Below are 16,384 nucleotides of genomic sequence, written 5' to 3'. Positions count from 1 at the left end.
TGCGTTCTCATGGCAAAACTCTGTTAGCCTTTACCCTGCTTCATTTTGTACTCCAAGGCCAAATCTGCCTGTTACTCCAGGTGTTTCTTGACTTCCTTTTTTGCATTCCAGTCCCCTATGATTAAAAGGACATCTTTTTTGGGTATTAGTTCTAGAATGTCTTGTAGGTCATCACAGAACCATTAGCTTCTTCAGCATTAGTGATTGGGGCATAGACTTGGATTACCATGATACTGAATGGTTTGCCTTAGAAAGGAACAGAGATCATTCTGTGACCCCGCCCATCAGAACAAGACCCAAATTCCCCTGCCCATGGCCCCAACCATCAGAATAAGATCCAGATTCCCTCACAACCAGTCCCTCCCATCAGGAAGCTTCCACAAGCTTCTTATACTTATCCATCAGAGGGCAGACAGAATGAAAACCACAATCACAGAAAACTAACCAAACTGATCATATGGATCACAGTTTTGTCTAACTCAATGAAACTATGAGCCATGTCATGTAGGGCCACCCAAGATAAATAAGTCATGGTGGAGAGTTCTGACAAAACATAGTCCACTGGAGAAGGCAATGGCAAACCACTTCAGTATTCTTGCCTTGAGAACCCCATGAACAGTATGAAAAGGCAAAAAGATATGACACTGAAAGATGAACTCCCCAGGTCAGAAAGTACCCAGTATGCTACTGGAGAAGAGTGGAGAAGTAACTCCAGAAAGAATGAAGAGACAGAGCCAAAGCAAAAACACCACCCAGTTGTAGATGTGACTGGTGATGGAAGTAAAGTCCATTGCTAAAAAGAACAATATTGCATAGGAACGTGGAGTGTTAGGTTCATGAATCAGGGTAACTGGAAGTGGTCAGTCAGGAGATGGCAAGAATGAACAATGACATTTTAGGAATAAGTGAACTAAAATGGACTAGAATCGGTGAGTTTCATTCAGATGACCATTATATTTACCACTGTGGGGAAGAATCCCTTAGAAGAAATGGAGTAGCCCTCACGGTCAACAAAAGAGTCCAAAATGCTTGACACATTAAAAGCTTAATATGTTATATGTACCTTATTTCAGAGTTCAGAGAACATAATGAACCAAACACTTTGTAAACTATAAAATGCTCTTGAAAATGTAACTTCTTACGTGTGTGCATGCTAAATCACTTCAGTTGTGTCCAACTCTTTGTGACCCTATGGACTGTAGCCTGCCAAGCTCCTCTGTCCAATGGATTCTCCAGGCAAGAATACTGGAGTGGGTTGCCATGCCCTCCTCCAGGGCATCTTCCTGACCCAGGGATTGAATCCACATCCCATCTCCTGCATTGGCAGGCAAGTTCTTTACTAGTACCATCTGGGAAGCCCAAATTCTTATCATACACAACCATAAAGTCAAAAAGTGTAATTGAAAGGGCTGAATTTAACCTGATCTCAGCTTGTTTTAGGGGGTTCCCCAGTGGCTCAGACAGTAAAGAATCTGCCTGTAATGTGGGAGATCCAGGTTTGCTCCCTTGGTTGGGAAGATCCTCTGGAGAAGGAAATAGAACCCATTCCAGTATTCTTGCCTGGAGAATTCCATGGAGAGTATAGTCCATGGGGTCGCAAAGAGTCAGACATGATTTACAACTAACACTTTCACTTTCACCTTGCTTTTAGGTCATTTGTCTCTTGGATGGAGACAAGTAGGTAGAACCATAAGCCCTGGACTAGGAGTGTGAAGATACAGTTAGTTGTATCTTGAATACACATTACCTTTGGGTTCTTTGTTGCAAGTTCCTATCCATAAAATAAACCAGTTAAATGAGCTCACAGTTGTGTTGTGATACTCTTCTGCAGAGGGTACTGATTTTGCTTCTCTCCCTCTATTTCAATTTTCATACTCATTAATTGCCTGATTTTCTCTTCCTAAGAGTAGATTCCAGTCCATTAGAATTTGATTGTACTGAAACCTTCCCCTGCCCTCCACCCCCCACACACCAAAAAAGAAGACAGAGGGAAAGGGAGAAGAGGAAAGCTTCCTACCAAACAACAACAATGAACAATCCTCTTAAACATCTCAGGATTACTAAAACACAAATCATCCAAGAAAAACAGTCCCTGAACAGGAGCACACTGCAAATCAATAAGCCAATAAAGGTAGAAATAATGTATGTGCATTTTATTAAGCTATCTGATCTGATAATCTTTATCAGTCTGGCAGGTTGAAAAACTAACCTAAGCTGATAGAAGCAGTAAAGGACACTGGGTTATTTAAGGCATTTCTGGAGAGGATACAGCTACAAGCTTGGAAAATAGGCAGGGACAAGGGCTCTTGGCAGCAGACAAGACTCACCCACAGTCACAGCCTGTGAGGATGCTACTGATCCTGCATGGCCAGCTGTGGCCTTGCATGCTGCTGTTGGGACCATTGCTTCCACTACCACTGAGAAAAGTGGGCATACTGGATTGCAGTGCTCCCTACAGCCGCCACTTGGCTTCACTAGCTCCTGTTGCTAGGCTTGGGTTGAGTGTACCTGATTGGTCCAGCTTGGATCTCAGGCTACAAACGCTACCTGCAAGGGAGTCCTGAATATGCAGCCTGTATCTGGCACTGTCAGGTTTTTAGTGATAGGCCATCTCTGCCTCCCACCTAGACTTAGGAAGGGCATTTTGAGCTGGGCAGCCAAAAGCGTGACAAAAGTTTGTTTCAATATTTGATACTACCTTACTACAATCAATATTTCTATCCTCACTAATGAAAAGACTTCCTGCTGTGCCAGGTGAGGGACAGGTAATAATTACAACAGCAGCAGATAACATTTATCAAGTGCTTACCATTTCTTAAGCCGTATGTCAAGCCCTTTATATGCCTTTTAAATTCTCATAATGATCCCATGTGTAGTTATTATTATTTCCTTTTTATGGTTGAGGAAACTGAGGCACAGAATATATAAGTAACTTCTGTAAAGTTTAGTCAGTAGTGCAGCCGGAATTTAAACCCAGGAAGTCTGGCCTAAGCCTCTTTCTGAAAGAGCAGAACTGACGTCATCTGCCACTTCGGTTTCAAAGGATGATGTCCATGATGTGAATTTCACCAGGCCACATGCTTGCCAGCTTCCTTTCTCTTCAGTATACATTTTTTGGGAGTCCCTTTTGGCATTATCCTAGAGGTAGAGGTGAATGGGTACATTTCCATAAATAGAGGCTGGAGGTGATTTTAAACTATTTCTTTGATTTAGGCAAGAACAGAGTAAGCGAGTGAAAGTCGCTCAGTCATGTCTGAGTATTTGAGATCCCATGGACGGTGGCCTACTAGGCTCCTCTGTCCATGGAATTCTCCAGGCCAGATTACTGGAGTGGGTAGATGTTCCCTTCTCTAGGGGATCTTCCCAACCCAGGGATTGAACCTAGGTATCCTGGATTGCAGGAGGATTCTTTACTGTCTGAACCACCAGGGAAACCCAGGGAAGGACAGGGAATATGGAATAGGAATACCAAGCATTCTTTTTTCTGATCTGGGTATGTGTATACAGGGAAGGAGGCTTCCCTGAGGAAGGACAAACTACTCAGGGGTTATGTTGGACTACCATTTGTCCAGCTGCATAGCCTCTAGCAGTAGCTCTCACTGCACCTCTTTCAGCTACACCTCACTAACCCACATGCTGCACTACATTGAGAGAGAGGGAGGGGGTGAGGGCAGTGTTTCCTTCCCAACCTCTATACTGTGCCTCCACAGGAAACTCCAAAAAGGTTCAAGCATTTCTTTATTCAAGACTTCCAGTAATAAAGGCTTCCCTAGTGGCTCAGACAGTAAAGGATCTGCCTGCAGTGCAGGAGACCTGGATTCAATTTCTGGGTTGGGAAGATCCCCTGGAGAAGGGAATGACCACTCACTCCAGTATTCTTGCTTGGAGAACTCCATGGACAGAGGAGCCTGGCAGGCTACAGTCCATGGGGTCGCAAAGAGTCAGACATGACTGAGCAACTAACATTGGGGTTTCCCAGGTGGCGCTAGTAAAGAACCTGCCTGCCAACGCAGGAGATGTAAGAGACACAGGTTTGATCCCTGGGTTGGGAAGATCCTCTGGAGAAGGAAAAGGCAACCCACTCCAGTATCCTTACCTGGAGAATCCCACGGACAGATCCAAACCATACAAACTAGAGGTTTGGGGAAGGTTTGCAAAGTCAGCTGTTGTGGTCACTAGTTTACTAATAGACTTATAATCACATGTACTGTCCAACAACGTGGGGGCCCTGAAGCCCACATCTCCAGTGTTCTCTCCACGCAGACATTTCCCTGGATCTCAAGAGGTCTCTGTCCCCACACTTCCTTATCTATACTCCTTCTCCCTTCTGCTCCTCATTGCAAATGCAAAGGAATAGCAGTTGTGGAAAACAATAAATTCTGCTGTTTTCAAGTCCCTTTGGGTTAACTATCCAAGTAGAAATGTCCAGCAGACACACAGGTATAAAACATGGAGCCTAGAAGAGATGTCTGGATTTGGGAGTCAGCAGTTAACAGTTATAGAAATCACTGGAGTCAGTTAAGGAGGAAGAGTATGTGTAAACACAAGGAGGGTAGAAGATAGAACCCTGGTGAGCATCAACACAGGGAGGAAAGATGAAAGGGCAACAAGAAAGGCCGTGAAGGGGAGGAGGAGGACACATAAGCCTCGTGGAGGAGCTCATTTCAAAGAGGACACAGCCACTTTGTCTTCTGCAACTGGAGATGTGAGTGCAAACAGCCCCAGAGGTTAACAGTAAGGATGCAGCACAGAGGATGCAGAGATGAGAGAGCAAACAATTCTTTGAGGATGAAAAGAGAAGTGACAATAGCTCCAGGGTACCCAGGGTAGAGGGATGGTTTGTGTTCTTTGTATAGGCTGGAGGAAAGGTCAGTAGAAAGAGAGAATAGATGACACAGGAAAGAAGTGGGTCGTGATAAGCAGACTTCCATGGATGCTACACCATGAGCTGAAGGGTTGCCTCTTCCCTGAAGCAGGAAGAAAAGATGAAAGGCCTGATGTCGTAGACATAGATGAGTATGAAAGCAAAAGAGCTTTGTAAGCTTTCAAATTAATACAAAAGTAGGCCTATTAACTATCATTTTATTTAAAACATTTGCTTCCTTAAAAGGCCATCTCTACATTTAAAACATTTTGATGCTTTAATTTAGTAAAAACTAAAGTCAGGGACATTAAACAAGAACCAAAACTTTCCTGTCTCTGTAAACAGTTTCTCTAACAGAATAAAAGGAAATAGTTTGTGCCTAAAACTCTCAGCTGTTATCAAATCAACCATTATACAAAGTTAGGACCTCTTAAGATACAGTTAGTTATAGAAAGAAATATAAAAAGCACTGGTTTCAAACTGGGTTGTCAGCTGACTAAAGCACTGTAGAATTTGAAAGGGAAAAGGTAAATACAGTGGACTGCAGATTTCTCCCGAAGTAAAAATGCAGACAATGAATGTAAATAAACTCAAACAAATAGGGTCATCAAATCAAAATTTTCTCAGCCAAGGCAGGAGCCATAAGTAGCTAAATATTTATCATAACAGTTGGCTATGGAAAACTTTGCTATATTCACCCTTAAAGCAAATATGAAATACTTTTCTCAGTTAAAGGACAACACATAATTTTTTAAACTCACAAAACACATATTTCTCATTCTCAAAGTCAGGAGACCTCCTTGACCACAGGTGAACAGAAAGGCCCCTTGGAAATCAAAGAGAAGTGATGTCAAGGGATGCTCTACCCACAGGCCTTTGCAGTTGAATTCATTTTGGCTAAGAGATGTGTGCACACACATGGGAGAATTCTGAGATATGTTAAACATGGACTGTGAACAAGGCAAATAAAAATGATTAGTCAAAAGAAACCCCAGAAGAAATGCCCCATAAAAGTAACTTAAAATGCCATAAGGGTACGACTCAGCAACTCTCCCTCTGAGTCCGCCTGTGTGTCTATCCACACATACTGTACACTCTGCCTCCAAATAAATAGTGTACTTGTTTCACTACTTTCCATCTTTGTGGGAATTCTTTTCTCCAAAGCTGAAGGACCAGGGCCCTTGTCACTGACCACTGGTCTAGTGGCTAAGATTTGGTGCTCTCACCACCATGACCCAGCCTCAATCTCTGGCTGGGAACCCAAGTCGTGCTCCAAGCCATTGCAGGCTGAGGTCACCGGAGATCATTTCAAGGTGGATATTTAATTCTCTTTGGAGTTTCTGTTGTAGTTTTTTTTCCTTCTCTGCTTTGGCGTAGTTTTTTGGGGGGGAGGGAGCACTTTTTATCAGTTGAAGTTGTCTTGTTTTCTGTTTTCTTCTTGTAACAGTTTTGTGTATATTTAGTCTGTTTTCATCTATTCATTTCAAAGATTTTTGAAAGGTTTTTCTTACTGGATGGTTCTTAAGTGTATATGTGTCTATGCACGTGTGTGTGAATGATATGGGCTTAAGTGAAAGTGTTAGTTGCTCAGTCGTGTCCTACTCTTTGAGACTCCATGGACTATAGCCCACCAGGCTCCTCTGTCCATGGAATTCTCCAGGCAAGAATATTGGAGTGGGTTGCCATTCCTTCTCCAGAGGATCTTCCCAACCCAGGGATCAAAACCAGGTCTCCTGCATTGCAGGCGAACTCTTTATGGTCTGAGCCACCAGGGAAGCCCATGGACTTATGGGCTAATGATTGCATATTTTCACAGCTTTGGATCTCTTTTTTTCTTACTTGACCCTAAAATTTCCTTTTGCTTCTTTTCTTCTTCACCAGATTCTAAAAGGGGCCTCTCCAAGAATATACAATGGAGAAAAGACAATCTCTTTAACAAGCGGTGCTGGGAAAACTGGTCAACCACTTGTAAAAGAATGAAACTGGAACACTTTCTAACACCATACACAAAAACAAACTCAAAATGGATTAAAGATCTAAACGTAAGCCCAGAAACTATAAAACTCCTAGAGGGAAACATAGGCAAAACACTCTCCGACATAAATCACAGCAGGATCCTCTATGACCCACCTCCAAGAATATTGGAAATAAAAGCAAAAATAAACAAATGGGACCTAATTAAAATTAAAAGCTTTTGCACAACAAAGGAAACTATAAGCAAGGTGAAAAGAATGGGAGAAAATAATAGCAAGTGAAGCAACTGACAAAGAATTAATCTAAAAAATATACAAGCAACTGCTGCAGCTCAATTCCAGAAAAAAAAATGACCCAATCAAAAAATGGGCCAAAGAACTAAACAAACATTTCTCCAAAGAAGACATACAGATAGCTGATAAACACATGAAAAGATGTTCAATATCACTCATTATCAGAGAAATGCAAATCAAAACCACAATGAGGTACCATCTCACACCAGTCAGAATGGCTGCTATCCAAAAGTCTACAACAATAAATGCTGGAGAGGGTGGGGAGAAAAGGGAACCCTCTTACACTGTTGGTGGGAATGCAAACTAGTACAGCCACTATGGAGAACAGCGTGGAGATTCCTTAAAAAACTGGAAATAGAACTACCATATGACCCAGCAATCCCACTACTGGGCATACACACCAAGGAAACCAGAATTGAAAGAGACACGTGTACCCCAATGTTCATCACAGCACTGTTTATAATAGCCAGGACATGGAAGCAACCTAGATGTCCATCAGCAGACGAAAGGATAAGAATGCTTTGGTACATATATACAATGGAATATTACTCAGCCATTATAAAGAATATTACTCAGCCATTATAAAGAATATATTTGAATCAGTTCTAATGAGGTGGATGAAACTGGAGCCTATTATACGGAGTGAAGTAAGCCAGAAAGAAAAACACCAATACAGTACACTAACGCATATATATGGAATTTAGAAAGATGGTAACGATAACCCTATATGCGAGACAGCATAAGAGACACAGATGTATAGAACAGTCTTTTGGACTTTGTGGGAGAGGGCGAGGGTGGGATGAATTGGGAGAATGGCATTGAAACATGTATATTATCATATGAGAAATGAATTGCCAGTCCAGGTTCTATGCATGAGACAGGGTGCTCAGGGCTGGTGCACTGGGATGACCCAGAAGGATGGGATGGGGAGGGGGGTTCAGGTTGGGGAACACATGTACACCCATGGTGGATCCATGTCAATGTATGGCAAAACCACTACAATATTGTAAAGTAATTAGCCTCCAATTAAAATAAATAAATTAAAAAAAATACAAAAGGGGCCTCTCCATTCCTTTTTTACCTTCTATTACAGAAGCAAGGGTTTTACACATTGTTCCCTTGAAGTACGTACATCTTTACTTTTTAAAAACATATGCAAGTGCTTTGATTTACCAGGGTTCTTTCCCAGTACCTTAGCACAAAAGTGGACTTTCTCCTTTCTATGGTTATCTTAGGCCAATCATACTCCAACAGTAGTCTTCTCCTCTATGCATTTTCTCTGTACTGTCCCTTATTTCTGTGTAAGTTTTCAGCAGGAGAATGGGACACAGCTTGCTAAGATTTGGTGTTTATTTTTCTACTTCCAGATAATCTGAAGTTTGGGCATTCTCTTTTAGTTATGCAGATGATATGGGTTTTGTGCAGTTTTGTTATCTATTTTGTATTCAGTTTTATGGACAATGAGTTCAAATTCATGTTGCAATGGCTGCTATTATCTTGGCTACTCAGGAATTCTACCCCTAGCATTATTTTGATAGAAGTGTGGTGAAGCTAGTGGTAAAGAACCCACCTGCCAATGCAAGAGACTTTAGAGATGCAGGTTAGATCCCTGGATCAGGAAGATCCCCTGGAGGAGGGCATGGCAACCCACTACAGTATTCCTGCCTGGAGAATCCCATGGACTAAGGAGCCTGGCAGGCTACAGTCCATAGGGTCACAGAGTCGGACACAGCTGAAGTGACTTAGCACACACGCACATGCCCTCTGCACTAGAAATTTTTTAAAGAAAAACAATGCAATTCACTCAGGTTTTGCGAATAAAGGAGCAACCAGACCCCTCATTCTCTTTCCAATACTTTGTCCTGGCTTGGAGGAAGAGGGTTGCTTATGGTTTGGGAATCTTTTCCTGAAGGATGAACATAAAGTTATTTACTTCTCAAACATAACAAGTCCCTATCTTTCCCATTCCAGGAAGAGCCAGAAGAGGAGGGTAGTCTTGAGTCTGATCAGGTCTGTGACTCAGGCTCTTCCTATCTCCCTTCTCCTCAAGCTCCTCTGCATCAGAGCTAGCACTGTCCTTTACTTCTGGGAGAGCTGGTGGAGGGAGCAGTCACTCAAAGGCTTTCCTAATGCTTGGGTTCCTTGTAAGACCTGCCCATTCACTCTGTTTACCATAGAATTGGGAGCAGCCAGAGGGTCACCTCAATAACTACTGAGGCCATCCAATACTGCTAAATATCTGGATTTTGGATTTAACTTTGAACTAATAGAACAGGACTGTTCTCATCACGGTTCACATCCCTGTCTACCTTTATCCTCCCAGTAATTCCAAACCTTCAAGTTGTCCACTGTCACCTGAGGTTCTGTTCCCATATTGCCAGTATGTCCACCACTCTGAGCCAATCCCCCACTCTTTCCATTCCTCTCAAACACTTCCACTGAGCCCTTTAAAATTCCCCCTTTTTTTAAATGTCCCATCTTTTTTTTTTTTAGTGAGAGTTCTCTGCTTCTAGTGTCCATTTCTCCCATTTGAACAGAGGTAGGCAAATTCTGACCCATGGGTAGCCCACACTCTAAGATTGGTTTTTACATATTTAATGGTTTTTGAAATATTCAAGAATATTTCATGACACATGAAAATTACATGAAATTCAAATTTCAGTATCCATAAATAAAACTGGAGCACAGTCACTCTCATTCATTTATGTATTATCTATGGCTGCTTTAACACTACAACAGCAAAGTTGAATAGTTATGTATGGCCCACAAAGCCTAAAATATTTACAGACAAGGTCTTCTGACAACTGCACTAGAATGGAAATGCCATGAGACATTAGGTCAGGGACATTGATCAGGGACATTGTTTAGTCCTTCACTTCCAGGGCCTACTTCATAGTTCTGTTGTTGTTGTTCAGTCACCTAGTCGTGTCTGACTCTTTGCGACCCCATGGACTGCAGAACGCCAGGACTCCCTGTCCCTCACCACCTTCTGGAGTTTGCCCAAGTTCAGGTCCACTGCACCCTGGACATGACAATGGACAATATAATTATTGAGTGCTAGTTAACTAGTTTATAGCCAGCACGCAATAATTACAGGTTGAACAAACCTTCTCCCTCTCCTGCATACTATCAATATCTGAGGCATAGGTGGGCTTATCTCATGCTTATTCCCTTCTAAGACCCAGTTAGAAAAATTAGGAACCAATTATTATTGAGTCCGGGAAAGTACTTTGAGACTACTACTGTGTTTTATCCATTTTGAAATACCTAGCAAAGCCTCTTGCACAAGTTAGATTGCAGTTGGAAACCAAAAGCACTCTTGGGGTTATTGTTAAGAGAAAATTAGTGCATGCAAAGGATTTAGAAGAACCTCAGGTGTACAGAAGTATTCAATAAATGTTTGCTCCTGCCTCGTGTTCCTTTCTGTAACAGGAATAACAATACAAGACTGTCACACAGCTAATTTAAACAAGAATGCTCTGTGTGAAACAGCTTTGTAAGCCATAAACACCATCCAAAAGCACAAACATTCCACTGCTTGGCATGGCATTGAGCAGCCCAGTTTGGAGGGAAGGGCCTTCATCTAGAGGTGAGAAAACCTAACTCAGCCTCTTACCACTATGAACTGACCCTGGACGATTGCAATTTCGGCTTTGTTTTCCTCAAGTGTAAAAGTAGCCTCTGAATGGTCAAGAGCGTTCCTCGGGGATCCAGCCTGCGTCTGCCTCCTCTGACCTTTGTTTTCCCAGCAGGACAGGGAGACGGGACGACCTCCCACCATCTCCTCCGCAGCCTCCTCTGCGGCGACTGAGGGGCGGGGCGCTGCAGGGGCGTGTCCGAGGCGTGTCCCGGGCGGGGCCTCCTTTCTCAGGCTCTGCCGGGACGCACGGGGGCGCCGCTGGGCCCGCGCTGCTGCTGGAGTTGCCGAGCAGCAGAGGAGGCGCTCACTTCCGCGTCGGGCCAGGCGGCGTCCGGCGGCGGCGGCGGCGCCCACGGCGGCGCCCACGGCCAGGCGGGCCGCAGGTCAGTCGGGGATGCCGCCTACCCTGCCTCGCCCATCCGGAGGAGCGGGGCGCCGGGTGGGCCGCAGGCCCGGGAGGCGGCGCTGCGCCCTGATGAAGGGCCCGGGCCGCGCTGATAACACGGGCGCCCCGAGCTGCAGACTCGGCTTCCGGCAGATTCGGGATCCCGGGAGTGCGGGGAGACCCCGGCGGGGCTTTATGATGTCCCAGCCCCTCCCCTTTCGTCCGGCGTCACGGGAGGAGCTCGAGGCCCTTGAGCAGCGTTTCTCAAAGGAGCGTCCGCCGGCGGACTCCAGACCCCACCTCATACTTTCTGAACCGGAGTCTCTATCGTGGTCGGGGAATCTGCATTTTCAGCAAGCGTCCCTGATGGTTTTGATGCAGGTGGTCACAGGACTGCACTCTGGGAAGGCTTTCTTAGAGGACTGGGCACTTCCGACTCCCTCCGACCCAGCAGGGAGTCCAAGTGGGTTCATTTGAGGATGGGGCCCTGTGACTGGCCTTGGAGTGGTGATGGTCCTCTGTCTTAGGGGTTCTCTTGAATCCTTGCGCTCAGGGTGCTGCTGTATTACTATTGCCATCAGCAGGAGTCTTCAGATGGACAGATGTTTAGTGAGTGATGTGCCCGGATCAGGAGCCTTAGTGAGAGTGCTGAAGGAGGCTGTGTGGCGTGCGGCTGGAAGAACTTGGAGTTGGTCCAGCTGTCCTGGATTGGGGCTAACTTCACCACTTATAGCAGGAAACACATTACCAGTGTAGACCCTGCACACATTCTTATATCTTTCTCCAGTGTCCTCACCTGGAGAAGGCAATGGCAACCCACTCCAGTACTCTTGCCTGGAAACTCCCCTGGGCAGAGGAGCCTGGTAGGCTACAGTCCCTGGGGTAGCAGAGAGTCCGACACGACTGAGCGACTTCACTTACACTTTTCACTTTCATGCATTGGAGAAGGAAATGGCAACCCACTCCACTGTTCTTGCCTGGAGAATCCCAGGGACAGAGGAGCCTGGTGGGCTGCCGTCTGTGGGGTCGCACAGAGTTGGACATGACTGAAGCGACTTAGCAGCAGTAGCAGCAGTGTCCTCACCTGTCAGTAGGGACAGGAACGCCTACTGAGTAGGACTTTTCTGTGAATTGGGTAATATCGGTCCAGTGACTCCTACAGTGGCTGGCACATAGCATTCAGTAAATGGAAATTGTTAAGGGTGACGCTAAGGGTTAGATGGCATCACCTACTCCAAGGACATGAGCTTGAGCAAACTCCGGGAATTAGTGAAAGACAGGGAAACCTGGCATGCTGCATGCAGTCAGTGAGGTCTCAGAGTAGGACACAACTTAGCAACTGAAGAACAACAACAGAAGTGATGCAATTTATAGTCCCCCAAACCAGAGATTAGTCAAGTGGAATAATATGTGGAGAGGGGTACAGAGTATATCTGGAGAACAAAGATTCTAACGGGTTGCTTGGGAAGATTGTGTAACCAATGAGGTTTGCTTGCAGCTTTGAAGAATAGATAGGATTCCAGGGAGCTGATAACAGGGACAGTGTGAACCAGTTCCACCCCAGGCCTCAGAAGTGGTTCTTTCACTTGGTTTGTTGCTGGGCTGCTGCTTGGACTTATAGGCAGTGTAGGAAGTCATATTGATAAATGGATTTTGAAGGCTGGACTGTTGGCCTATAATAGTTTCTGTCTACTATGTTTCACACACATGGTATTCCTCAGACTCTAATGATCTCCTCTTATTTCTTTGGAAGTTGGCTAAATTGGAGCATCTATGAAAAGATCATAGTTGATGGCATAGGTGAATGGCCATGGATACCATGGATGTAGTTGAGCCTCTTGGCAGCCATTTTACACTTGCTATGAAAGGTCCAGATACATTGGGAGTGCCTTTTTCATCATGGTATTGTTTTAGGTTCCATAGAAACATTGCAGTCACCTGTGGTTCACCTATCTCCAAAATGGATCAGGAAATAAAATCTATAAAATGTCCCCAAAGCTTCAGCTATTTTGGAGGGAAGAAGCCAGATGATTTACAGATATCATTTTGTTTCTCTAGACCAGTTTGTCTTTTGGTATACGTGGAATTCTAATCTTAGTTGACAAATTATATTTGCCTAATTTAAGAATTATCATTACCATTGTTAGTAATGTCTGCTCTTCAGTTCAGTTCAGTCACTCAGTCATGTCCGACTCTTTGCGACCCCATGAACAGCAGCATGCCAGGCCTCCCTGTCCAGCACCAATTCCTGGAGTCCACCCAAACCCATGTTCATCCAGTCGGTGATGCCATCTAACCATCTCATCCTCTGTCGTCCCCTTCTCCTCCTGCCCTCAATCTTTCCCAGCATCAGGGTCTTTTCAAATGAGTCAGTTCTTTGCATCAGGTGGCCAAAGTATTGGAGTTTCAGCTTCAACATCAGTCCTTCCAATGAACACCCAGGACTGATCTCCTTTAGGATGGACTGGTTGGATCTCCTTGCAGTCCAAGGGACTCTCAAGAGTCTTCTCCAACACCACAGTTCAAAAGCATCAATTCTTTGGCGCTCAGCTTTCTTTATCCAACTCTCACATCCATACATGACCACTGGAAAAACCATAGCCTTGACTAGATGGACCTTTGTCAGCAAAGTAATGTCTCTGCTTTTTAATATGCTGTCTAGGTTGGTCATGACTTTCCTTCCAAGGAGTAGGCATCTTTTAATTGCATTGCTGCAGTCACCATCTGCAGTGATTTTGGAGCCCCGCAAAATGAAGTCAGCCACTGTTTCCACTGTTTTCCCATCCATTTCCCATGAAGTGATGGGACCGGATGCCATGATCTTAGTTTTCTAAATGTTGAGCCTTAAGCCAACTTTTTCACTCTCCTCTTTCACTTTCATCAAGAGGCTCTTTAGCTTTTCCTCACTTTCTGCCATAAGGGTGGTGTCATCTGCATATCTGAGGTTATTGATATTTCTCCCGGAAATCTTGATTCCAGCTTGTGCTTCCTCTAGCCCAGCGTTTTTCATGATGTACTCTGCATATAAGTTAAATAAGCAGGGTGACAGGAATCAAGACCATCCCCAAGAAAAAAGAAATGTCTGCTCTTAGGTTACCTTAAATCTCTGGAGCCAATATAATGTCTTTCAGTATATTCTTTCTGGTAAATTTTTGTATCATTATAGATGCTATTTATCATTTATTGAGTACTTACTCGGAGCTAGAGACTGTTCTACATACTTTTAAAACTTTCTGTCAGTCATTCTTCTGATAGTCCTTTAAGGGAGGCATCATCCTTACCTCCAAATTAGACATGGGAAAACAGGCAAAGGAGGATTAATGTTTGCCTGAGATCCCAGGCTAGTAAGTAGTAGCGTCTAGTAGCCCGATTCCGTGCTACCTGCTCATAACCTCTGCAAGTCTACATTGCTCCCGAAGACTTATTATATAGTATGAAAAGATGTGTGAGTACTGGAGATCATAAGCACACCTCACCTATGCTCTAAATGTAACAGACAATGCATTAGTTATCTCTAATTCTTTAAGCAGTCATTTCAACACCTCGATTTGGTCATAATAGTTTATTATCACATACTTGGGGACAGAGTTTTCCAGCTGCTCAGAATATCTGAGACTTCTTTTCTGTTATATAAAATCCTTCAATTCAATATTGCCAGTGCTGAGGAATTTGTTTAAAATCACATTTGACTGTATACTTTTTAATCTATTTCATGTATTATTGGAAATGTCAGTGGTGATTGTCCTTTGTTTTTACAGAGTGGGACTGAGACCACATTGTTTTGCAGTTTCTGAAAGTATTTCAAGGCAAAACTTTGGGTGTTGGAGAGAGTGATGGAAGGTCACAAGGCAGAAGAAGAGATGTTAGATATTCTTCGACTGAACGTGGGTGGCTGTATTTACACAGCCAGGCGGGAGTCCTTGTGCCGCTTTAAGGATTCAATGCTGGCATCCATGTTCAGTGGTCGTTTCCCTTTAAAAACAGATGAATCAGGTAAATACCTCAAGTCTGTAAGCATGATCATGAATATTTATTAAAATAGGAGTCTAGTTTAAATTGCCTTTAATTTTTCTAATTACAACAGGATGTATTAACTCAGTATGCTGATTACTAAGATTGTTAGGACTGTATGGAGTTTCATTAAGTACCTGGAGAAATTAAATACCATTTTCTAGAATCTGTGATGCTGTCACTAAAAGTTGACAAAAAAGTGAATGTATATGAAGGTCAAAAAGTGAAACTGTCCAACTCTTTGCAACCCCATGGACTGTAGCCCACCAGGCTCCTCTATGAGATTTCCCAGGCAAGAATATTGAAGTGGGTACCCATTCCCCTCTTCAGGGGCTCTTCCAAATCCAGGAATTGAACTCCAGGTCTCCTGCATTACAGGCAGATTATTTACCGTCTGAGCCACCAGGGAAGCCCATATACAGTCCAACCATGGACCTGATTTGGGAGATTAATTATATTTGGAAAGATGTTACATTCATGCAACTCAGTGGGTCTTTGTATTGAGCTTGATTAAATATATTAGCTTCTGATGTGTTCTTCAAGTTAAAAATTGTGTTTCTTGGAGAAAGCAGCTGCCTTCATAGCTGAGGGCAGGCATTGTCAGTGTAGAATTAGTGTTAAATTCACTCCTAGTCCAGCTGCAAAACCTTGTGTGGATTGGCCTGTATGCCACAGAAAACAGCAGTGCAGTGATACTGTCAGTCACCCATGGGAGAGGACTGAAAATTGGTGTTTCAGAAGAAACTGTAAAACGCAAGGATTAGGGTCCTAGTGCTGCTCTTTGCTTCAAGTGTTTTGGGGTTCACTGAACCTACTGCTGGTTGTAAAAAAACTTCAGCAATGCAAGTAGGGCTTTTTATACATCTTAGAGGTTCTGGGGCTCAGAGCACCCACCCTTGCTTCTGTGTTAGGTTGAGGAGTTCTGAGCCTGAAGGGCTGTTAGTAACCCTGGATCTTGAGAGATTGCTTTGCTAGATGAATGGCAGTTGAAAGAATGGGAAACTCACTGATGTGTGGTGCCCAGGACTTGATGTCCATCTGGACAGAAAGGCTGTGGTGAAAAGGTGGTCAGCGGGACGTGAGTTGTTTCCTCTGCCCCAAAGTTTATACCTTCTTAATCCTTTTATTCTAAACTAATCAAGGGAGAAAAGGAATTAATGAATAACCTCGTGGTGGTTTAGTCACTAAGTCGTGTCCAACTCTATGACCTCATGGAC

At 43.9% G+C, this 16,384-nt stretch overlaps 2 protein-coding genes across 8 annotated transcripts in view; one reads left to right on the top strand and one right to left on the bottom strand.

The window, feature by feature from the left end:
- SGO2 (shugoshin 2) overlaps positions 1-11,329 on the bottom strand; it is a 41,768-nt gene extending 30,439 nt beyond the window's left edge. For all 3 annotated transcript variants that reach the window (XM_081581784.1, XM_081581787.1, XM_081581782.1), the window contains exon 1: positions 10,762-11,329. Coding sequence is in view for 1 of the 3 variants with exons in the window: in XM_081581782.1 (XP_081437908.1) it covers positions 10,762-10,912 (151 nt within the window). In the remaining 2 variants the exon portion in view is untranslated. The remainder of the gene's footprint in view (positions 1-10,761) is intronic.
- KCTD18 (potassium channel tetramerization domain containing 18) overlaps positions 1-16,384 on the top strand; it is a 77,575-nt gene that overhangs the window by 45,539 nt on the left and 15,652 nt on the right. Inside the window, exons 1-2 of one of the 5 annotated variants that reach the window (XM_081581814.1) lie at positions 11,049-11,154; positions 14,915-15,149. In XM_081581814.1, the coding sequence (XP_081437940.1) occupies positions 14,990-15,149 (160 nt within the window). In that variant the 5' untranslated portion in view covers positions 11,049-11,154; positions 14,915-14,989. Of the gene's footprint in view, positions 1-11,048; positions 11,766-14,914; positions 15,150-16,384 lie in introns of those variants that run through there. The other 4 variants (XM_081581816.1, XM_081581815.1, XM_081581818.1 and 1 more) reach the window with 4 other exon arrangements.

This window comes from Giraffa tippelskirchi, chromosome 3, assembly GCF_054371585.1.
Source record: "Giraffa tippelskirchi isolate mGirTip1 chromosome 3, T2T-mGirTip1v1.2.pri, whole genome shotgun sequence".
Classification (NCBI taxonomy): domain Eukaryota; kingdom Metazoa; phylum Chordata; class Mammalia; order Artiodactyla; family Giraffidae; genus Giraffa; species Giraffa tippelskirchi.
This window is presented reverse-complemented; position numbering and strand designations above follow the sequence as displayed.